The sequence below is a fragment of the Mastigoproctus giganteus genome, chromosome 1, assembly GCF_048544385.1.
Source record: "Mastigoproctus giganteus isolate SK-2022 chromosome 1, ASM4854438v1, whole genome shotgun sequence".
Lineage (NCBI taxonomy): Eukaryota > Metazoa > Arthropoda > Arachnida > Uropygi > Thelyphonidae > Mastigoproctus > Mastigoproctus giganteus.
In genome coordinates, this window is record NC_143575.1 from 48,442,114 (window position 1) to 48,466,896 (window position 24,783).

The following is a 24,783-nucleotide window of genomic DNA, read 5'->3' on the forward strand; positions in this document are numbered from 1 at the left end:
ATTAAAGGAGGCAGCAAAGGAAGTAAGCAAACCCTTAGCCATAATTATGAGAGCTTCCTTGGACTCAGGGGAGGTACCCATAGACTGGAGATGTGCAAATGTGACCCCAATTCACAAAGGAGGATCAAAGGCTGACACAAGTAATTATAGACCTGTGAGTTTAACTTCTGTTCCAGGAAAATTAATAGAGGCACTGGTTAAAGAAGCACTGCAGGATCATCTAGACAAGACTTCAGTTATAGCTCGGACACAGCATGGTTTTGTTAAGGGAAAGTCTTGCCTGACCAATTTGATTGGATAATACGATGTAGTCACAAAAGAACTGGATGCAGGAATAACTTTGATATTATATACTTGGATCTTAGAAAGACTTTTGATACTGTTGCAAAGTCTTGCCTGACCAATTTGATTGGATAATACGATGTAGTCACAAAAGAACTGGATGCAGGAATAACTTTGATATTATATACTTGGATCTTAGAAAGACTTTTGATACTGTTGCACATGGAAGACTGCTGCACAAATTGGAGCAGTGCGGCATTGGACGTAAATTGCTGCTATGAATAAAGGGTGGTTGAGGGGGAGAAGACAGAGAGTGGTAATCAATGGACACTGCTCATCGTGGACTAATGTTATTTGTGGAGTCCCTTAGGGTTCAGTGTTGGGTCCATTATTGTTTTCTGTATTTATAAATAATATTGATAATGGTATATCAAGCTTAATGTCCAAGTTTGCAGATGATGCAAAGGTTGGCAGCGTTGTTAAGGACACTACTGACGCTATGCTGCTGCAACAGAATCTGGAAAGGTTGAGCAGATGGGCTGAGAGGTGGCAAATGAAGTTTAACATTGACAAATGTAAAGTATTACATATGGGAAACAGCAATCCCAGGGCAACGCATCAACTCTGTGGTACTACACTGACAGTGGTAGAGAATGAAAAGGACCTGGGGGTAATTGTGCGGGCAGATTTGAAGTTCTCTGAGCAGTGCAGACGAGCTGCAAGAGTAGCTCATGGTGTCTTGTCAATGATATACAGGAATTTTTCTAGCAGGGATAAGGAGGTGATTATTCCCTTGTATAAGGCAATGGTCAGGCCACACCTAGAGTTCTGTATACAGGTCTGGAGGCCTCATTTCAAGAAGGATGTAGAGCTGCTGGAACGAGTACGGAGAAGGGCAACAAGATTAGTGAATGGAACAAAGGGTTGCTTTTATGAAGAAAGGCTTAAGTTCTGCAAATTACAGTGTCTGGAGACTAGGCAACGGCGAGGTGATCTGATAGAGGTGTATAAAGCCTTGAATGGTTTGAGCATGCTCAATGCCGATGGGATTCTTCCTCTTGCTCAGAATAATCACCTGAGAGGGCATAAATTCAGATTGAGGAAAGACAGATGTAGGATAGATGTGCAGAAATTTGCCTTTAGCCAGCCTGTAATTGGTTGGTGGAACAGACTTCCATCCCTTGTTTTGGAAGTTGATGGCCTAAATAAATTTAAGGCTCAGCTGGACAGGAATTTTTCTAGCAGGGATAAGGAGGTGATTATTCCCTTGTATAAGGCAATGGTCAGGCCACACCTAGAGTTCTGTATACAGGTCTGGAGGCCTCATTTCAAGAAGGATGTAGAGCTGCTGGAACGAGTACGGAGAAGGGCAACAAGATTAGTGAATGGAACAAAGGGTTGCTTTTATGAAGAAAGGCTTAAGTTCTGCAAATTACAGTGTCTGGAGACTAGGCAACGGCGAGGTGATCTGATAGAGGTGTATAAAGCCTTGAATGGTTTGAGCATGCTCAATGCCGATGGGATTCTTCCTCTTGCTCAGAATAATCACCTGAGAGGGCATAAATTCAGATTGAGGAAAGACAGATGTAGGATAGATGTGCAGAAATTTGCCTTTAGCCAGCCTGTAATTGGTTGGTGGAACAGACTTCCATCCCTTGTTTTGGAAGTTGATGGCCTAAATAAATTTAAGGCTCAGCTGGACAGGAATTTTTCTAGCAGGGATAAGGAGGTGATTATTCCCTTGTATAAGGCAATGGTCAGGCCACACCTAGAGTTCTGTATACAGGTCTGGAGGCCTCATTTCAAGAAGGATGTAGAGCTGCTGGAACGAGTACGGAGAAGGGCAACAAGATTAGTGAATGGAACAAAGGGTTGCTTTTATGAAGAAAGGCTTAAGTTCTGCAAATTACAGTGTCTGGAGACTAGGCAACGGCGAGGTGATCTGATAGAGGTGTATAAAGCCTTGAATGGTTTGAGCATGCTCAATGCCGATGGGATTCTTCCTCTTGCTCAGAATAATCACCTGAGAGGGCATAAATTCAGATTGAGGAAAGACAGATGTAGGATAGATGTGCAGAAATTTGCCTTTAGCCAGCCTGTAATTGGTTGGTGGAACAGACTTCCATCCCTTGTTGTGGAAGTTCATGGCCTAAATAAATTTAAGGCTCAGCTGGACATGTATTTTGAACAAACGGAGGGGGGTGAAGTGGAAGTGTTTTATTTTTTTTTTGGCTGATGCTGCATAAGCTTGCTTTCTTGCATCATATGCCTCTACTAATGCTAATTAGGAATCCATGAACATTTCTTGTATAAATGTGTATATTATGTAATATGTTTATATTACACTGATTTTCCTACTGTGTGTGTGTAAAGTGTGTTAGTTGTCTAATAGCACCAGGGGTTTTTCCCATCTCTGCGTTGTATTCTTTGTAAGTGACACAGAACTCTGTGGAGGCCAGAGGTTTAAAAAGTGTGCAGAGTGGCTTGTTGTGTAGTGTCATGTTCTGTTGTTTCTCTCACCATTTAGCCATTGGGACCCACTGTTGCCCACACTTTGCCATAAGGAGGCAGGTCAGGCACCCATTAGATTATTTAAGTACTCTGGCGAGCTCCACCACCTAATTTCAAAGGATTTCAGAGGCAAGACCTATATATATATATATACAGTCGATTCCGGTTATTTGGGATACATCGGGACTATTGCATTTTGGCCCGATTAAGCGGCTGCCCTAATTATCCGAAGTTTCACGTAAATAGTTAAAAATACAATGTACCCCCCCCCCTTTACAATTGGTTCACTGTACAATCAAATCACGTTACGACGAACTCACCATAGTAAAATACCGTTCACAATACGATGTGTATAAAGCGCCGGTCATTGTGATCACGTTCGTGAATTGAATTTTAATTCAATTAAACAGCGATTCTAATTAGCGAAAATAGGATATTAAGCACAAATTTACTCTTTATTACCTTACCAATTAAAAAAATTAAATGATACGTGAAATTCGGAAGAATATACGTGAAACTCGGAATAATTAATACGCACTGTAATATGTACATACTAACTAAACTAGTTGACATTTCTGTTCACTGACATTTGTGGGTGGCGGTTAAAATTTAAAACAGTAAAAAGATAAGCAATCAATAACAAAAAACACAGCAAACATAAATTGCAAGTAACACAATATGCGCCGCAAGTGAGAACGGAGTAACGAGTTACAAAGCTTTAAAAATAGGAATGAAGAGAAGATTCTGAAAATTATTTTTTTTTATATGATTGAAGATTCCATGGAAGTGTAAACACATTTCACCATAAAAACCCACAGAATTCCAGCTGTCGGTATTATCGCAAATTCAATAAGATCGAATTTACTGTCCGTTTATGATAGATTGCACTAACAGAAAAGCCCAATAAACAGGTGACTGATAATTGTTTTTATTGTCTTATGGTTGTGATCTCCAGAAATCCGACCGAACTACGTGGTACGGTCGGCGACAATCGCAGGGTAATCTCCAGTACTGAGGTCTCCTGCCCCGATTAAACGGCATTTTGTCCCAATTCATTTGTCCCAAGCGAAGTAAACCCCGGCTATTTTCTCGATTGGGTTCTGTTTTTTAAGATTTGCCCCGAATAAACGGCTGCCCCGATTAACCGGTGGCCCAAATAACCGGAATGCACTGTATACAGGGTGTTTCAGTTAAACGTTTCAGAACTTCTAAGAGGGGTAGGGTACATCCTGACAACTCGAAATCATATAGCAATGTGGGGTCGGAAATGCTTTCCTGAAGCGGTGTTGTACACAGAAGCACCATAAAGAAAAGAGACCGTAAGTGAGAAATCGTTTTAATAATACATGAAAAGAAGCAAAAGGTACTTGGATTAAAGTAAGTGTTCGAAGTTTCTTCCACGGGCTACAATGCACGCCTCACATCTCCAACGCATGGACATCCGAACATTCTGGAATACTCCAGGCGAATTTCGAATTTCTTGAACAAGAACGCCAAGTTAGTAGGATGGATGATTACACGAACGCAGAGTTAGCCGATATGCATTTGGCGTACGGGGCTGCAAATTGTAGTGGGCCAGCCGCACAGCGTTTGTACGCGGAACGATATCCGACGAGGCGTATTCCCAGTCATAATTTCTTTGCAAGACTGCACCAGAGGTTAGCTGAGAGAGGTTCATTTGAAAGAGCTGACAGGGACAGGGTAAGAACAGCACGGACTCCAGCCGTCGAACAGAATGTGCTGCAGCATGTACAGGGGAATCCAAGAACGAGTACACGAAGTCTAGCAAACGCAGTCGGGGTTTCCCAATGCAGCGTCTGGAGGATTCTCCGAGAACAAGACATGCATCCGTTTCACGTGCAGCGTGTCCAGACACAGCAACCGGAGGATTATGCACCTCGTATTGCTTTCGCACAGTGGTACCTTGGAAAATGTGCTACAAATCCCCTTTTTCCTGTTGAAGTGTTGTTTTCCGATGAGGCATCCTTCACAAGGGAAGGAATTTTCAACACGCATAACGACCATATCTGGGTGGTCGAGAACCCGCATGCAATACGACGTCGTGCAGCACAGATTCGATTTTCGGTCAATGTATGGGCCGGTATTATGGGAGATCACCTCATCGGACCTTACCTGTTACCGTGTCGTCTAACCGGACCTATCTACTTGATCTTTCTGCAGCAAGTATTGCCACAACTTTTGAGAGATGAACAGATTTCTGCATCGACGCAACAGACAATGTGGTTCCAACACGATGGAGCCCCTGCCCATTATAGCGGAGATGTTCGTAACTACCTGGATGTCACATTTGGTCAACAGTAGATCGGACGTGGTGGTCCCGTGCGTTGGCCTGCTCGGTCACCCGACCTATCATGTCTTGATTTTTATTTCTGGGGTCATATGAAATCGCTAGTTTATGACACCCCTGTTGACAATGCTGAGGAGCTGGTTGCAAGAATCGCAGTAGCTGCCGAAGAAATTCGAAATTCGCCTGGTGTATTCCAGAATGTTCGGATGTCCATTCGTCGGAGATGTGAGGCGTGCATTGTAGCCCGTGGAAGAAACTTCGAACACTTACTTTAATCCATGTACCTTTTGCTTCTTTTCATGTATTATTAAAACGATTTCTCACTTACGGTCTCTTTTCTTTATGGTGCTTCTGTGTACAACACCGCTTCAGGAAAGCATTTCCGACCCCACATTGCTATATGATTTCGAGTTGTCAGGATGTACCCTACCCCTCTTAGAAGTTCTGAAACGTTTAATTGAAACACCCTGTATATATATTATATATATATACACACACACACACACACACACACACACACACACACACACACATATATATATATATATATATATATACACATACAGGCAGTTCCCGGATTTGAGTTTTTTTTTTTTTTTTTTTTTTTCAAGTATCAAATATCAACAAAATTGAAAATTAATTGCAAAAAATGAATGTTAAACATTCACAAATACTGCATTTCAAACATGCGTGTAGCTATACGATTCACTGTACCCTGTTTTACAATATTAATCCGTTACCATCATATCACGAAAATATTGTAATGTGAACCCAATAACACTTTTTTTGGTAATTCATTCCAAGACCTTGGAAGTTGAAATTTTCGCTATGTAACTCTCTAAGTTGCATTCAAATCATTAAACGCATTACATTTTCATCATTATCATATGTTCCTGTTATAAGAATCAAATTTGAATGCCTTTGTGATATTTTTCTAAAGCACGTTTCTGGAGGTCACGACCATAAAACAATAAGAACAATTTGAACTTTCTGGTTTATTGGACTTTTCTGTTACTGCAAGCAATTATAAACAGGTAGTAAACTCTATCTTATTGCATTTGAGAAAATATTGATAGCTGGAATTGTGTGGGTTTTTACTTTATTATGGTGAAACGTGTTTTCACTTTACTAAAATCTTCAATCGTATAGAAAACAAATACATTTTCAGAATCTTCTCTTCATTCCTTTTTTTTTTTTAAGCTTCGTAAACTAGTTACTCTGCGCAAATCACGTTAGTTTCAATTTGTGCATTTTGTTAAAAAATGCTTATGCATGCTATTGAAATTTATAAAGAAAAGAGAAGATTATCTTGGAAACAAATGCCTCTTGAAGCATTTCTGAAGAAGACGACTCCTTGTGCAACAAACCGAGTGCTGAGCCAATAATGAGTGATCAACGAGTATGCCATTTAGTTGATGATGATAAAGAATAAACATTCTTTAACAGTTGTAAGTCATAAATAATTTCTTTATTATTATAATTTTCTTGATTTTACTGGCTACTTTTTCATTTCTTTGGATAAATCAGTCATTGTTTAAACATTAACTAATTAGCTAACTAATTTCATTGTTGAGAACGTAACTCCTATTGTTAACTTTGTCTATGGGAAAGAAATTCCTGCTTTATGAGTTTGCGCCTTATAAGTGCGCGCTAGAAACGAATTAACGCGTAAAGTCGAGAACTACCTGTATTAAAAGGGGGGGGGGATGAACACTAGAATTTGGAAAGGCCGAAAGAGGTTTATGAGAATGCAGTTGAATTTTTTGACGCTGATTTGAATTTAGCAGCATTGTTAGGGGTGTACTCGATTGGTTTAGTTAGAGTGGGGGGGGAGACTGGAGACTGGGGGGAAACAGGTAGAAGGATGGGGACAATAGATAGGCATCCCCAAAGAAGTCAGTGGGGCAAGCCCCACCAGGGAAAGTATGGTGGAGGCAGGGACGGGAGGAGACAGAGACCCGCCTCCTCCCTCCCCTGCCTGGGGATGGGGTTTTAAAGGGAACCAGGTTAGAGTACTTAGTTCAGATTGCCAAATGGCATGTTGGCAGCAAAGCTACAGTATGTCTTCATTGGTGATGGTTGTCAAGTCCATGTCTTGTCGAATCCGGTAGGAAGGTCAAACTGCCCATCCCCCTCTGGGGATGGGATATATTAGCTGGCAGTGGGGAACCCACCAGGCGAGGAGGGGGTGGCAGAGAGACACATTTACTTCGTTCATAATCCGCATTTTCACTCTACTTGCATTCTATTTTTATCCTTTTTTTTTATAGTTTAGAAAATATATATGTTTTAAAGGAAGCAACAGTTTAAGATATTATTAATAATAAAAATAATAATAATGGATTATGGACCTGGGACACTGCCATATGCAGAAAGTACCCAACAACCATAATTGCTACGTAAGTTAGTAATTGTGAAGGGCAATGTGCTAACATTACGGTACTAGTAATGCTAATTATGGAGAACAATGGGCGAACGGAACTGAAATCACTATCATAGAACAAAGAAGGGAGCTAAGTTAAAGGAGAAGTAATAAGGAATAATAAGATTTAATAAGAATAACTTAGTGCTGTTCGTCCTGTGAGGGCGCCTCCGTAGCCAGGTGGGAAGGAGCAGCAGCGCGTAGCACACGCTTCTTGATTAGACCGGGGTTCGAGCCCGTCACCACCAAATACGGAGGATGCGGAAAGGTCAGGGAATGACCACCGCATATCCCGGAGCAATATGGCCTTAGTTGCTAATGCTCCTAAAAAGCAACAAACAAATCGTCCTGTGACCTCAGCACCTTTTTCGAGGGCCAGGCACCAAAATCAAAGGAGGAAATGGCAATAAGCGGGTATAGCCTCTGTTTCTGACATGAAATACACGGCGCACATGGTACACCTGAAAAGTAGGTAAAGTCAGTTAAAATAATTTTTTAATTTTAACTTTAATTATGAGGCGCGCGTATATTTCATGGCTGACCCGACAGAGGCTGGAAGTAAAGGAATTACAAGAATAAAAGAATGAAAATCAAGAAATGGGATAACTTACTGGGGTCATGGCATTCTATACTGCTGTGGAGAAATAAAATGTTTAGACTGAATGTGGGCTACAGTATATGGTATAAGCTTGTGACCCCTGGTGTAAGAAATTGGGAAAATTTTTTTAAATTTTTACCGTAGCCCACATTCAGTCTAAACACTTTATTTCTCCACAGCAGTACAGAATGCCATGACCCCAGTAAGTTATCCTATTTCTTGCTTTTCATTCTTTTATTCTTTTTATTCTTTTTTTTTTTTTTTTCTTTATGAAACCCCCAAACACGAAAGGTATCAAAACCTATAGTACTTAGTACCATGCATGGGTTGGAGAAGTATGGGGGGAGGGGGGGGGGGTGCTGGAAACTTTGCTCTAAAGACTAAACATGGGTTTCACCACTTCAAGCCTCCAATAAGCAAAGTGGGGGTATTTCACCAGTTGATGTAAGTCATCTACCACCTACTATTTATTCTTTTATACTTCCAGCCTCTGTCGGGTCATCCATGAAATATATGCACGCCTCATAATTAAAATTAAAAAATTATTTTAACTGACTTTACCTACCTTAAACAAACTTTACCTACTTTTCATGTGTACCACATGCAGCGTGTATTTCGGCGGCTGGCCCTCGAAAAAGGTGCTGAAGTCACAGGACAAACAACACTAAGTCATTCTTATTAATTCCTATTATTCCTTATTACTTCTCCTTTGTCTTAGCTTCCTTCTTTGTTCACCATGATAGCGATTTCAGTTGCGTTCGCCCCTTGTTCTCCATAATTAGCGTTACTGGTACCGTAATGTTAACACATTGCCCTTCATGACTACTAACTTGTATATATACAGGTAGCCCTCGATTTACGTCGGGGTTAGGTTCCTGGGAAGACAGGTGCAAATGGAACCCTTTATATAATGGAGTCAATCGGAAATCATAGGGTTATGTTCTGTGCACCAAAATTTTTTCCTACCACTTTGCATCGATTGTTTTATTTTTTTAGCATTCCTCATAGTTGCAGTAATAGTCAATGGAAGCATATTCATATGCCCTACAACATTAGGGCAGCTTTCACCAGATTCCATCCTCCGAATATTGCACTAGGATTCAATGAATTTCTTTTATCAGACATAGCATTTCTTTATTCTATTAAAGTAAAAACTTTTTAACACAATTGGCAAAAACTGCACATGGATATCACTATTTTTATTAATGGCATAATCAATAAAAAAATGTCAACATAATAAATTTCCAATACGTGTAACTTGCGTAAACAACAATCAACTGAATACTTCACCGCATGGACCTTTATCACCGGCATCCACGAGTGGCTACTTTGAGGGCGGGAATCTTTCTCGTCTCTCATTGCTAATTGCTGATTGGCTCAGATTGTCCTAAATCATGTGAACAGTGCATGTACATAGCACAGTATGATGCCGATAAATTGTCTGATGATTTTAAACTTTCAATTTATAAAAAAATTGCAAAAATAAATAAAATATAAAAATGGCTTTGTGGTTAGTGATCGGCACTATTGCAAATCAGCACAAATCGGACCAGCACAAAGCAAGGGCTATCTGTGTGTGTGTATATATATATATATTAATAGTTATATTAGTGATAAAAAAGGAAAGAAAGAAAGTTAAAAAAACAATAACTAAAAAGACAATAACTAATATTTATGGGTTAATGCAGTTGCGAGCAATCATGCAATACCCCATAATGTCTACAGAATATTATTAGAAAAAGTAAATCAATCCAATAATAATACCATCATGGATCTAATAAAACGCAAAAAAAAAAAAAAAAAAAAAAAAAATTATTATCGCTTTTTACCGACAATCTAGATGACTTCAGCTGGGGCCAACCACCCAGAATGAAGGCAAAAAACGACAAGAAGTTCTCTGTTTCTGTGATGATCAATATATGCTAAGTAATTTAAATCTAAACCAAATATAAACCAGTATAGGTCAAATATAAATCGAATATAAATAAATAGAATGATGATAAAAATTAAGAAAAATTTTGAAATATTAGAATCAAAGGTAAGAAATATAAGTAAAATATAAATGTAAGCATATATTAATCATCGTTGACCCGACAGAGAACATAATTTAATGATTAAAATAAGATTAAATATATAATACATACTACATTTGACCATATCTAGGACATAATGTAATAGTCGTCAAAATAATGTGTGGTGCCCCTATGTGATGGATACGGTAAAAATAAACAAATAATTAATAATTTTTATTAATTATTATTAATTATTATTAATATTATTAATTATTTATTAATTAATAAATAATTAATAATTTTTTTTTGCGTTTTATTAGATCCATGATGGTATTATTATTGGATTGATTTACTTTTTCTAATAATATTCTGTATATATATATATATATATTTATATATATATAATATTAAGGATAATATAAAGAATTATTAGAAAAAGTAAATCAATCCAATAATAATACCATCAGGAACCTAAGAAAACGCAAAAAAAAAAAAAAAAAAAATTATAATCGCTTTTTACCGACAATCTACTTCACTTCAGGAAAGCGATAAGCATAATTAATTTCAAAAATTTGTTTTCTGAACCCATAGTTTCAATATAATTTTCAATATAATTGTCATATTTAGTGCCATGTATATATGTACATAGGATACACTTTGCATTCTTGGTGTCTTACGGCGTAGAAAAAAATTATAATCGCTTTTTACCGACAATCTACTTCACTTCAGGAAAGCGATAAGCATAATTAATTTCAAAAATTTGTTTTCTGAACCCGTAGTTTCAATATAATTTTCAATATAATTGTCATATTTAGTGCCATGTATATATGTACATAGGATACACTTTGCATTCTTGGTGTCTTACGGCGTAGAAAACTTGTACCCACCGGCTTGCAAATTACAGTGTATCACTTTTTTTTTTTTTTTTTAAATATATAGTTAAAATCATTTAAATTTACTTAAGTTCACGCTGAGATAACATGCAAATTCAGCTCAGGGTCCTACTATACGAACGGGTTTGCGATCCCGGGCATACCCAAGCCACAACTTATATCTTGTAATGTCTTTAAACTGTCCTACACTCTTTATTTTTATTTCTCCGAAATTATTAGGGCAATCCGAGGACGTAAGAGAAACTATTTATTATCTATACCACTATTTTTCGCCTTTGTGGAGTTCAGGTTCTATTATTCCTACTCCTTTAGTTTTTCTTCTTACTATCTGCATGTTTCTCTATGCGTTAATTTAATTATTTATTTATTTTTACCGTATCCATCACATAGGGGGCACCACATATTATTTTGACGACTATTACATTATGTCCTAGATACGGTCAATATGTAGTATATATATTTAATCTTATTTTAATCATTAAATTACGTTCTCTGTTGGGTCAACGATGATTAATATGTGCTTACATTTTTATTTTTTACTTATATTTCTTACCTTTGATTCTAATATTTCTAAATTTTCTTAACTTTTATCATCATTCGATTTATTTATATTCGATTTATATTTGGCCTATGCTGGTTTATATTTAGTTTAGATTTAAATTACTTAGCATATATTGATCATCACAGAAACAGAGAACCTCATGTCGTTTTTTGCCTTCATTCTGGGTTTTTGGCCCCAGTTGAAGTCATCTAGATTGTCGGTAAAAAGCGATAATAATTTTTTTTTTTGCGTTTTCTTAAGTCCCTGATGGTATTATTATTGGATTGATTTACTTTTTCTAATAATTCTTTATATTATCCTTAATATTCTATAGACATTATGGGTGTATTGCATGATTGCTTGCAACTGCATTGACTCATAAATATTAGTTACATATTAGTTACAGTTATTGTCGTTTTAACTTTCTTTCTTTACTTTTTTATCAATAATTATAAATATATATATATATATGTATATTTTTTTTTATTATTTTTATTATTATTTTTTTTAACTCATTCATCTCTTTCTCCCATATCGGGGGGGATGCAATGGTGTGTAATGTAATTTAAATACTAATGTTTAATAATTAAGCTAAATAAGGAAGAATATAAAAACTAAGGTTAGTGTGAACTTAACTGTAACATTTATGGTTTGTGTTCTTTTTCTCACACACTTGCACTCTCATTCATTCATTCTCGCTTTCATTTCATTTGTTCGACTCCAACTCGTTTTTTGCACTGCACTCTCTGGGCACCTCAACTTACTATTATTCTTCAGTTGCCGCAAGTTTTTTGCAGGCCATGGGGAGAATGCAGTGATAGTGTTTGTGTTGTTAGTAAACGTTTGTTAGTATATATAAAGTAGTGTAAGTTATTAACTTTGTATTCTTTCCGCCAATTACACTTGCTCTTCCACTCATTTCCATTCACCATAACACTCATTTACTCTCTTTCCCTCCTGCTGGGTCCATCTTACTTTCACCAAAACTGACATTTATTCCCTTTTACCATAATTCATAATTTACTCTTTCACTCAGTGACCAGCCTATTCATTCTGTCTTTCATTTTTTTTTTTTTTTTTTTTATTGTACACTGCATCTCCTTGCTACCAGCTCACTGATATTTTTCAGCTAATCTGCTTCCCTGGCTGCCATAACATCTTCCTCCCCCACATGGTTACTTATTTGGTGTGAGGCTCCAGGTTCCTACTCATGGCAGTGTAGTCGTGGAGGGTACCCAGGTCAGTCTGGTTTTGTCATGTCAGGGCACAGAATACTGCTGTCCTGGCAGTTATTAGGTCATCATCTGGGTGTGGTTGGTGGAAATGTAGGTGGTGATTTTAACTATTGATTATTATTTAATTGCTGGAGGACTGAATTGCAATTCTTTGGATAGTTTTGCACATTTCGAATACTTTCTGCGTGAAGGTTGTAAAGGCTTTATAATTTTCCTCTTCTATAATGAATTGATGTTCTTCTCCCCCTGGAAGGGGGCCAATCTGTGCTATTAACTGTGTTCTGGGGATGTCATAAATTATACATTCATATAGAATGTGTGCTCAGTCTTCACTCTCACCACAGGTGCAATTTGGGTCATCAGTCAGCCCTAAAGAGGTTAGTTTTGCCTTTAGGGAGCCGTGACCTATCAATATGAATGTTGTAAAAAGTCCAGGGGCATACCGCTTAGGCGGCTTTGGGCTTGACCTTTGCCACCCATGGTAGAAACCTTTTTTGTAACTAGACCTCTAGTTTCTTGCTCCCATTTTGTTTGCCAAAGCTCATGGAGCTTTGTGGCTATTTTTTTTCTTTCAGCCTTGATGGTGTTGGCTGTGTCAAGAGCTATCCCCAGAAAATCTGTGGGTATGCCCTTTTTAAGTCTATAATACAAGCCACTTTTGGCTACTTCCAGGTAAAGTGGGAGAGCTCCGGCCAGCAACTGTAGCGCAGATGTGCTCACTGTGCGAATGGTAATGGTGAGAAGTATTGTCCTTTGTATCGGTTCTAATTTATTCCTGTTTCTTACTATGGCCGAGCAGGTGAACCACGCATCGGCTCCATAGGTGATAACAGGTAGGAACATTGCACGGTATATGATTGCCAGGGTCTTTCTTTTGAGCCCCTAGTCTGATCGACTGATCCTGGCAGTCATACCTGCATAATTTCTCACTTTCTTCACCAAATAGGTCAAATGGGGATAAAAAGTTAAGTTAGAATCAAAGACCACTCCAAGATATTTTAGTTCTGTAACTATTTTTATTGTAGTTGTGTTAATTTTAATTTGTGGATGTCTTCTTATGTCCAGATTGCCTTTTAGAAGTATTTGTTTGGTTTTTTCAGGTGATATTTTGAGCATGTGCATTTGTGCCTACTCCTGCAGCTGCAAGAGGGCATGTGTGATTTTTAATTAAATTCTGGAATACAGTTTTTTATTATAATTTGTTATAGGTAATTCCAGGATCTAAAATACCAGTGGATGGCCGTGTGATCTTTGGTACTTCAATGGCCGATGAGTCTCTCATTACTGGAGAATCACTTCCAGTGCCTAAACGCCCAGGATCTCAAGTAATTGGTGGATCTATCAACCAGAATGGCATGTTACTTATCAGTGCTACTCACATTGGCAAAGATACTACTCTCTCACAGATTGTAAAGTTAGTGGAAGAGGCTCAGACTTCCAAAGTTAGTAATGGAACACTTTATATGATTTATACCAATATTTGTATTAGTATACATTTTTTAACACATCTTAAGAAAAGTTTATGGTTCTTGTATTAGCAAAATAAAGCAAGGAAGCATGAGCAAAAAAAAAAAAAAAAAAATGAAACCACTGTCACTCTTCTTAATTTCATTTACATGTTTCTTCGAAGCATGTCCAGCCTCTCTTTCAATTTAAATAAACCCCTAACTTCCTATGGAAGGTGTAGAGTTGTTTCAACGGTCATTTACTCTTTGACTAATGAAAAATTTGCACACTTCTATTCTACAGTTATCTCTCAAATTAAATTGTGTATGTCATGTGACTAGGTGTAAATTTTCCTTCATTGTTTAATTTACTTAACCCTTTAACACTTTTTCTGCCAGCTTTTCCGATGATCTTTTTGACCCGGGTTGAGTCAGTCTGGATTGGAAAGAACAGACATTTTTTGGCTTTCTCCTCGCTATGACTGAATTAATTAGCCTCCAGTGAAAGTTACTTGACAAAAATATCTGGTTTTTCTTATTTCAAATTGTAAGAAAAAGTTCTCTCTCTCTTTTACCCTCTCCTCTGAACCCTTTACAACAGCTTTATCTGTCCAAAAATGGGATTTCCAATTGTATTTAATATTTAAGATGTGCCCTAGCTATTTCTGTATATAATGGAATAATAAACTATTTGTCTCTACTGGTAAAATTGCTGTATATATCATTGAGAAAACCCTATATGCTGTCCTAGCAGTTAGTGCAGAATCTCATATCAGATTGTGTAGTTACTCCCACTCTTCTCATTATCAACTATTTTCAATTTGGTGTTACCCACTGGTAAGCTACTCTATGGTTATTGTTACTTTGATGCAAGACCTTACACTTCACATATCTCAGCTGTTGTTTTCAGCTGATCCAAATAATTTATCTAGCTCTTGCCGAGGTATCATACCATGATTATTGTTATTAATCACCTTATCCACCTTTGTATCAGTAACATACTTGAAATGCTTCCATCAGTATAATTACTAAATAGAAACAAAGCATTTTTAACCTGTGTGAGATCTAAATGTGTTTAATGGGAAGGGTTTTTTTTTTTTTTTTTTTTGACTGATGCTGTATAAGCTTGCTTTCTTGCATCATATGCCTCTATTAATGCTAATTTCAAGTTGGAAATTATATATAGATGAAAATTGGATATTTTGTAGTATGTTTCCACTACTTCATCATTGATTGCTGTTCTTTACTTTACCCCTACAAAGAACAGACCAGTCAAAAGTTTCATATACGTGTTCTGCAGCATCAAAGACAGTGGTGACATTAATCCATGAAGAGCAATGGCCATTTATTTCTACTTTCCTTCTACCACTCAACCATACCTTTATATAATAACTTGTCCTTAATTACAGATTACTCCAGTATATGGCGCCTCCGTAGCCAGGTGGGAAGGAGCAGCAGTGCATAGCACACGCTTCTTGATTAGACTGGGGTTCGAGCCCATCACCACCAAATACGGAGGATGCAGAAAGGTCAGGAAATGACCACCGCATATTCCCGGAGCAATATGGCCTTAGTTGCTAATGCTCCTAAAAACCAAATAATAACAATAATAATAATAACTCCAGTTTATAGAATAATTGTTCATGTGGATCTATATTAAAAACTTTATTGAAATCGTCCTTTATATCCAGTTCTTTTGTGATAACCCCCATAATAGCTAATCAGAGTAGTCAGGTATGATATATATTTATATATGGTGAGGGGACCTCCGAGTGATTATTTTATTATTAGTAGTGGCATATGATGCAAGAAAGCAAGCTTATAAAGCATCAAAAGGGTGAGAGAAAAAAAAAAAAAAAAACGACCTCCCACATCACCTGTCCATCCCCTCAAATAATTTGCGTTCTTTCTTAAATTTATTCAAACTGCTCACTTTCACAATAGATGGAATTTTGTTCCAAAAATCAGCCACCTACTGGCTGAAGGGAAACCTGCACACATCTATTCTGCAACCATTCTTCAATTCAAATTCATGCCCAATTCATGTATAGTTTGAGCAAGAGGAAGAATGCCATCAGCATTGAGCTTGCTCAATCCATTCAAAGACAAAACCCCATGAGCTGTCCTACCATCCTGTCTGCATTGCTCAGAGGACTTCATATCTGATTGCACAGATCTTTTTCATTTTCAACAAATCATTCCTAAAGTGAGGATGATTTGTGAAAAATGTGAGGCCCTAAAGTGAGACCTCTAGACCTGTATACAGTACTGAAGGTGTGGCATAACTGTGGCCTTATGTAAAGGGATAATCACCTCTGTATCCTTGCTAGCAAAGTTTCTGCATATCATTGACAAAACCCCCTGTGAGCTGTCCTGGCAACCTGTCTGCACTCTTCAGAGAATTTCATATCTGACTGTACAATTACCCCCCAGGTTTTTTTTTTCATTTTCCATTACACTGAGTGTAGTATCACACAGTTCATAAGTTATGCTGGGATTACTGCCACCCGTATGCAGTACCTTGCATTTGTCAATGTTGAACTTCAACTGCTATTTCTCAGCCCATCTGCCTAACTTTTATAGATCCTGTTGCAGTAGCATACCATCATTCCTGTCATTAACCACCCTGCCACCCTTTGCATCATCCGAAAACTTTGACATTAAGCCCCTGTTATGCCTTCATCAGTATCATGAATAAATATAGAAAACAACAAAGGAGCCCCAACACTGAACCCTAGAGGACTCCACTAATAACATTAGTCAAAGAAGAGCAGTGTCCATTGACTACCACTATCTTCTCCCACTGAACCATCCCTTTATGCATAGCAGTAACTTTCTCTGAATACTACTTTGCTCCAGTTTGTACAGCAGTCTTTTATGTGCAACAGCATCAAAAGCCTTCCTGAAATCCAAATATGTGATATAAAAATTAATTTTTAGCATCCAATTCTAGGCCACTGCATCATAGTATCCAGTCAGATTGGTTAGACAAGGCCATCCCTTAACAAATCCATGCTCTAACTGCAGTATAATTGCATTCCTGTCTGGATGATCCTGCACTTCTTCTTCTTTAACCAATGACTCCATTATTTTCCCTGGAATAGAAATTAAGCTAATAGGTCTGTAATTTAATCCTCATGTCACCCTTTAATTCTCCTTTGTGAATTGAGGGTATAGTCACACATCTCCATTCCTAAGGACCTCCTGTGAATCCAGAGATGCTCACATAATTATGGTAAGGGTTTGCTTACCTCCTTTGCTGCCTCCCTTAATATAATTGGAGAGATCCCATCCACCCCAGTTGCCTTTTTTATGTTAAGCTTTAACAACTTCACTTCCTCTTTCCTCTCAGTTATCACAAAGTAATTTAGCTTGCTGTTAGATTTTGATCAACTTCTGGTATTCCCCTCCCTAAAGAACTCCTCATATGTGAATGTAGAGGCAAAATATCTATTCAGTTTGTCAGACCTGAGCAGGATAATCAGCAGTTAAACCAGCAGCATCAAGTGGACCTGGACCAATGTGATTGGCCCCCGGGTGCCAAGCGTATTTTGAGGCCAGGCGATATTCTTGTGATTTATAGAGTACTTTTCATAAGTGATTGAAGTTACTTTTCATAAGTGATTGACAGAAAGGAAACACATCTTTCTTTATTTTCCTATATTTCTAATTCTACTAATCAACTAACACTTCAACCACTAATCAACTAACACTTCAACCACTTGGCCTCCGAGCAGCACTACTCCTGCCTCCCTGTGGCGGGGCCAGTAACCTGGGGGGAAAGTTATCCTCCAGGGCTAAAAGGATTAACCACAGATTCAAACGAGTATCCACCTTTAGAGCCTTCAGGCTCTAAAGGTGGACCAGACACATCCACCGATAATGACTGTAATCAACCAAAAGGGCTTTGAAAGGAAGCACAGTGCAATAACATACCAAATTTTCTCGTAATACACTCCCTCTCCACCAGCCTGTGGGTGGAGAGGGAGTGTATTAAAGAGAATTCCAAAGATATTTGGAATCCATTGCTGGAACACCAAAAATGGTTAAACGATTGCAACAGGAGACCTCCTTATTTGAAACAGCCAACTCCAAACATTCCGAGTGGCTGCTCAAAACAATGACATTTGGTGGGCTGCCAGTATCTATTACTCCACACAACACCTTACATTTCTTGAAAGGTGTCGTAACCAAATGGGACCTACTTACAGTGTTCTGAAGAGGAATTAGTTCAAGAACTGAGTAATCAAAAAGTAATCAGTGCCAAACATATAATGACTGAAAAAGATGGAAATCTCTTCCCAACTAGATCCATCATTTTAACTTTCAGTACCCCAGATTTGCCATCCTCAGTAAAAGCTATCTATTTAAACTGCCGAATTCAGCCTTATATTCCTAATCCCATTTGTTGTTTTAAGTGCCAGAAATATGGACATTCCCAGCAGGCATGTAGAGGTGATGCCATTTGTCCTCTTTGTGGTCCCAAGGAGCATACATAAGCAGACTGTTCAGCTTCAACTCCCATTTGCGCCAACTGCAAAGGAAATCACCCAGCCTTTTCTAAATCTTGCAAAATGTGGAAAACAGGCAAGACAATTCAAAAATATAAAATAGAACATAAAGTGATATATACTGAGGCACGTAGACAATGACCACATTGACCATGCCCAATCATATGCATCTCACACTCGAAGCACCCATTCAACAGCAGCCCAAACAGATGTATCAATACCCCCGCTAGCACATCTCTAGCTAACTGGATTAAAACAACACTATCAATCTCTGGAAAGGACACATCTCAAACTAAAACCAGTGAAGCAACCAAACTCTAATTAGCATTCCAGCTGGTACTCCAACGGTCCCACATGATAGTGAAAAATTGAAACCTCAAGACAGCAGGAAAATCACGAACAGTATGGAAGTAGATGTATCTTCAGATTATGAGGAACCCATACTAGCTTCATGCGAATGACACTGTGGATACTGGATGCCCCACCTTCTCAAAAAAAGAACGAAAAAAATGCTCCTCATACAAAATGTTGTTGTTGTTGTTTGGTTTTTAGGAGCATTAGCAACTAAGGCCATATTGCTCCAGGATATGCGGTGGTCATTCCTTAACCTTTCCGCATCCTCCGTATTTGGTGGTGACGGGCTCGAACCCCGGTCTAATCAAGAAGCGTGTGCTACGCACTGCTGCTCCTTCCCACCTGGCTACGGAGGCGCCTCCTCATACAAAAAAAAAAAAAAAAAAAAAAAAACAACAGTCAGAAGAATCATCAGTTAAACCAAAATGAGGCACAACATCATACAATGGAATTGCAGAGGACTAGTCAGTCATTCTGATGACCTAAAGGATTTACTTGCTCAGTTCAGCCTTATAGGTGTATGTGTACAAGAAACTTTCTTGTCACTGCATGTTTCATCAAAACTTTCAAATTATATCATCTACAGGCAAGTTAGGATCTCTGAGTCTCCTGTCCGTGGAAGAGTAGCCATTTTTATTAATTCTAACACACCGTCCAAGCACATCCAATTACAAACCACTCTAGAAGCTGTGGCAGTTCGTATTGCAGTTAGTGTTTCAGTTACCCTTGTTTCCATTTATATTCCGCCATCAATACCATTTCCCCATTCAGAACTGGACAACCTCATTGAACAACTCCCAATGCCAATTTGTCTTTTAGGTGATTTTTAATGGCCACCATCCATTGTTGGGATCCACTACAATGGATGCAAAGGGAAAATTGATTGAAGAATTTTTGAACAATAATGATCTAAATTTACTAAACTCTGGTTCTCCCACCTACCTACAGGATCTACTTCTGAAATTGACTTATCAATCTGTTCACTGTCCATCTTTCCATTCATAACATAATCAGTGTTAACCGATCCCTTTAATAGTGATTATTTTCTCATTACAAACAGGGGTAACTTCAAATCCTGATCAACAAACTACTTGAAAGTTTAAAAAGGCTAATTGGGATGGCTATTCCGCCCAAATATTTCGAGACAGGCTTTATGTTGAAAAACAGTCGATTGATGATGTAACCACTTATATCACCAATCAGATTCTAACTGTGGCCCATGCTTCTATTCCAAAATCCAAACCATATCGCATTCACCGAAATTACTGGTGGAATACAGATTGCTTTTATGCCAAAAAGGAGAAAAACCGTGCTTGGAATAATTTCCACAAGTATCCTACCACCAGTAACCGAATTATTTATAAAAGACAAAGCTAAAAAGAGACAAATTATGTGGAAAGCGAAACGTGATTCATAAATTGCTTTTGCCTCAACCATCACAAAAGACACCGACACACATATCATCTGGAGAAGAATACAGGCCAAAAATGGCAAATCTGTAAGACTGTCCTCTCCGATACTTCATTGGAAAGGGAAAGACGTGTCTGTCCCTGAGGAAGTTGCTAATGCGTTAGCAGAATCATTTGCCACAATTTCTTCCTCTGCTTCTCATGCATCCTCCTTCCAGTCCATCAAAGCAGATGCAGAAAGATATAAAATCAACTTCTCCATGCACCGCTCATTCCTGTGCAACCAACCTTTTACACTAACAGAACTCAAAGAATCGTTAAATAGATCATCCATGCCGCAAGCCCAGGTATTCATTACATTATGATGAAGCATTTACTTGAGAAGGACTTGTGTACCTTGCTGATTTTATACAATTGGATCTTCTCCGAAAATGCCTATCCTTCTTCCTGGCGCCATTCTTTCATTATCGCCATACCAAAATCAAGCAAATATCCTTCCCTAGTTCAAAATTATAGACCTATATCTCTCACGAGCTGCTTGGGAAAAACTTTTGAAAGGATGGTATATTCAAGGCTCACTTGGATCTTGGAGTCACAGAATCTCCTGACAGATCATCAGTATGGTTTTCAGAAAAATAGATCAACTGTAGACGTACTTATCAAGGCTGAATCTCATATCTGTGTGATGCCTTTGTCAGAAAACAATATCTAGTCATGGTCAACTTAGATCTTGAAAAGACATTTGACACTACCTGGTGCCATGGTATCATTATGGATCTTTACCATCTGGGACTTATGGATCATTTGTCTAAAATAATTCAAAATTTCTTGCAGTTGCACTCTTTTCAGGTACGATATAAAAATTTACTCCCTGCTTCTCACATTCAGGAAGAAGGAGTCCTGCAGGGATCAATATTTAGTTCAACACTTTTTGCAATCCAAGTTAGCAGCATGACAAAAGACATCCTGAAAACTATTGAAACCTATATGTATGCAGATGACCTTACCATTTCCTGTCAGATTTCTTCATTTGATTTTAATTAAATTTATATTGACTTCAAAAAAATTTTTAAAAAGTGCCAAATATAAATTTCATGAAAGTACTTTGATTGGGTGTTGAGTTGTTACATCTAAATGAACAGATGAATGTGCTGAAACTTCCCAGCACTTTATGTATTTACAATCATGCCTAAAGACCATTCTGAGGTCAGTTACAATGGGTAAGCAAAGGTGAAAAATATCTAAACTTAATGTTTCTTGTCCTAAAACATCACATTTTCTTTTTCACTCCAATTATTATTTTTGTCTCCAATCTAATTACTATTAGACATGATAAATTTCATCCTATAATGGAATACTGGATTTTATTCAGAGACAGAGGTGATCTAATTAATTAATGATCCACCACAATCAGTTTGCTCTACTATACCTTCCATATGTTCAGTTTGTTATGTGCCTTTTCTACAATGCCTTTATTATCCTTTGGATATTGCTTGTCTCTTAGAAAGTATAGAAAAATCTATTCAGCTCTGGATGCTTCTCTACCTCCATGTATGTTTTTTTTTTTTTTTCTTTTCTTGATATGTATTTGCTGAAATATACAACTAATGTATTCCTGTCCAGTGTTAACAATTTCTTCATAATCCTTAAAATAAGGGGGAAAAAAAAAGAATGGTTATTGCATAAAGTTATTTATTTTCAATTGCTTATTATGTAATTATATTTAAACCTTATTATTATGTTTCTTAAAATGATTTTTTTTTTAAATAAGAAAAAAAGAATGGTTATTACATAAAGTTATTTATTTTGAATTGATTATTATGTAATTATATTTAAACTACAACAGCAATGAACCTGAACTGCTGTTGTAGTGAGCTTATCTCAGTATATCTTATTTCTTAGGCTCCAATTCAGCAATTAGCAGACAGAATTGCTGGCTATTTTGTACCAGCTGTAGTGGTAGTATCAGTGGTAACACTTCTGGGATGGGTAGCTGTTGGCTACCATTTTGTGGATTTGGTAAAAATCTATAATAAGCAGCAAGTGAGTATGCAAGGATATGTATTTGTATATTTATAAATTATTTTGCTATTTATGGTAGTTGGTGATTTACTATTTGTATGTTAACATCTAATTAATCAACCCTGATAATTTATATTGTATAAATAATCATCAGTTTACCTCTTCTCTTTTCCACCTGCTTGCTTAATTTTCATTTGTCTAATTTTTTGGAAGAAAGGTTATATATGGGAATAACTAATTCTGATTATCAATTAAAACACTGCACAAACAAAATCTTGGACAAAAATGATCATGTCTTTTGAAAAAAATGAAGTAAAAACTTTATACAAAAAACATTCCAACAACCAAACTATTTTACTACATTACAATTTTGATGATGTTTCAAAATCCATGTGGATATTGTTGTCAACTCTGGAATGCACAGACAATTGTTATCAACCATCCACAGAGTAGTATCTCATGATATCATGTTGCTAACAGGCAATGTTTGTGAATATTCTTAAAGACAATGCTTAAGGTCAGTGCTAAATGGCTAATAAAAGGTTAAAGTTAGCTAAAAAATTAAGTAAAAAATATTAATTTTTGGTACTTTCCTTTCATATTCATAATGGTTAATTGTTGAAAATGATTAAAAAGGTGAAAGAATTAAATTAGAATAAAAGAATTCTGAAAGGAATATGCACTTACCTTTCGATCATCAAAGTATCAAACTAAGTTTGACAATGTTGGAAATTATTGCTTAAGGTTTTTACCTATTCATCGTCTGCTAATGTTTAAATTAAAAGAGTTAAGGAGAATAGAGAACTTATATCGTGGGAGTCTTGTGTAGTGAGATATATGCATGATCCAATGTTCTTAGAATTTAGTCAAGAAAGCCTGGTGTTATCAATTTGCTGCTTCCTGGAAATTTCAACAGGAATGCACAAGCATTAAGTTTAAAAATGTTGTGTTGAAAAGTTTTAACGGATAGAGGTTTCTAATTTGTCAGCTGAAATAAGTTTTAAAATGACTGAGCTTTATTTGTGTCAGTTAAATGGCAGACTTTTACAGTATGAATTTAATTCCATTTGGGAATAGTTTGAAGAAAGACTGGTGATAGTATGCCCTCTATTTGAAATTTGTAGATATGCTACCAATAAATCTGTATTGACAATCACTGATGAACACAGTATTAAATTTATAACTTGTTATTTCATCACAATGTTCATTTTTCAGAGAAAGAGCATTGTAGCAATTGATAAGGTGGTGTTTTGTTTGCAGTAGATCCCTGAAAAGTGCTGAAATCGGGTTTTCCTCCCACAATTTATTGTAGTAGCAGCCCAGTTTAATCATTCATGCTGGCATGCATGTGCAGGATAATCACCATTATCTATATCTAGTTGTGAATTTCAGCTATCAGTATCCTGAGGTGCAAAATCATTGTTTTATTTTAAAACATATTTGTAATGATAACTGATTAAACAATCAATAATACAAACACTTCCAAAACTCAAAATGGCTTTTAGCTAGGAGTGGAAGGGAGCCTGGTGGCAAAATTTGACTGATGGTTTGCCCCATCCCTCCAACAAACAAAGTTATAAGCAGTGGGAAGACAAAAGCCCATAGGACCCTAGACCTGTGGCAACTTTCATCCCCCCCATTTTTACCATGCTGGTCCTGTTGATATTAAAGATTTGTCTGGATATGTGGAATTCATATACATAATAGTTACCTATATGACTTGTGAAGTGAACAGAAATGGAAAACTGATAGAATCAATATTTTTTTGTTTATTTTATCACAAATATGCCTTTTAAGATATTGAATACAGAAATAGGGCCCTCTATCTATCAATGTCTAGTCTGTTTTATTTATCCCGTATGTCATGTGTATAATTAACAATTGCTTAGTAGTGTCAATCTACCTGTTGAGAGGTTCTTGAACTAGTTCTTATTTACATTATTTTTGTAACAAATTCAGTGGCTTTGTCTGTGAAGTTTATGAATGAGCAGTCATTGTCAGATGTGTACATGGAATCTTGCCTGCAACAGTAAGAAGCTGATAAACAAGAATAAAAAGATTTCAAAATCAGAAGTGCCTGATTTAATTAAATGTTTGAGAAGTAAAAGAAAATTTTTTGCTGAAAATAGAGAAGTTATTATTAATTTAGATTTCTGATCAGTGGCTAAGGGAGTTAATGTGAATTATATTTTTAAAGGCAGAGGCTGAGTATTTTCAACCATCTCAAGATGGGTAAAGAC

At 37.1% G+C, this 24,783-nt stretch overlaps 1 protein-coding gene across 2 annotated transcripts in view; it reads left to right on the top strand.

Moving 5' to 3' along the window:
* ATP7 (copper-transporting ATPase 1) overlaps positions 1-24,783 on the top strand; it is a 260,566-nt gene that overhangs the window by 110,459 nt on the left and 125,324 nt on the right. For both annotated transcript variants that reach the window (XM_090372608.1, XM_090372616.1), the window contains exons 10-11: positions 14,011-14,244; positions 22,424-22,564. In XM_090372608.1, the coding sequence (XP_090228734.1) occupies positions 14,011-14,244; positions 22,424-22,564 (375 nt within the window). The remainder of the gene's footprint in view (positions 1-14,010; positions 14,245-22,423; positions 22,565-24,783) is intronic.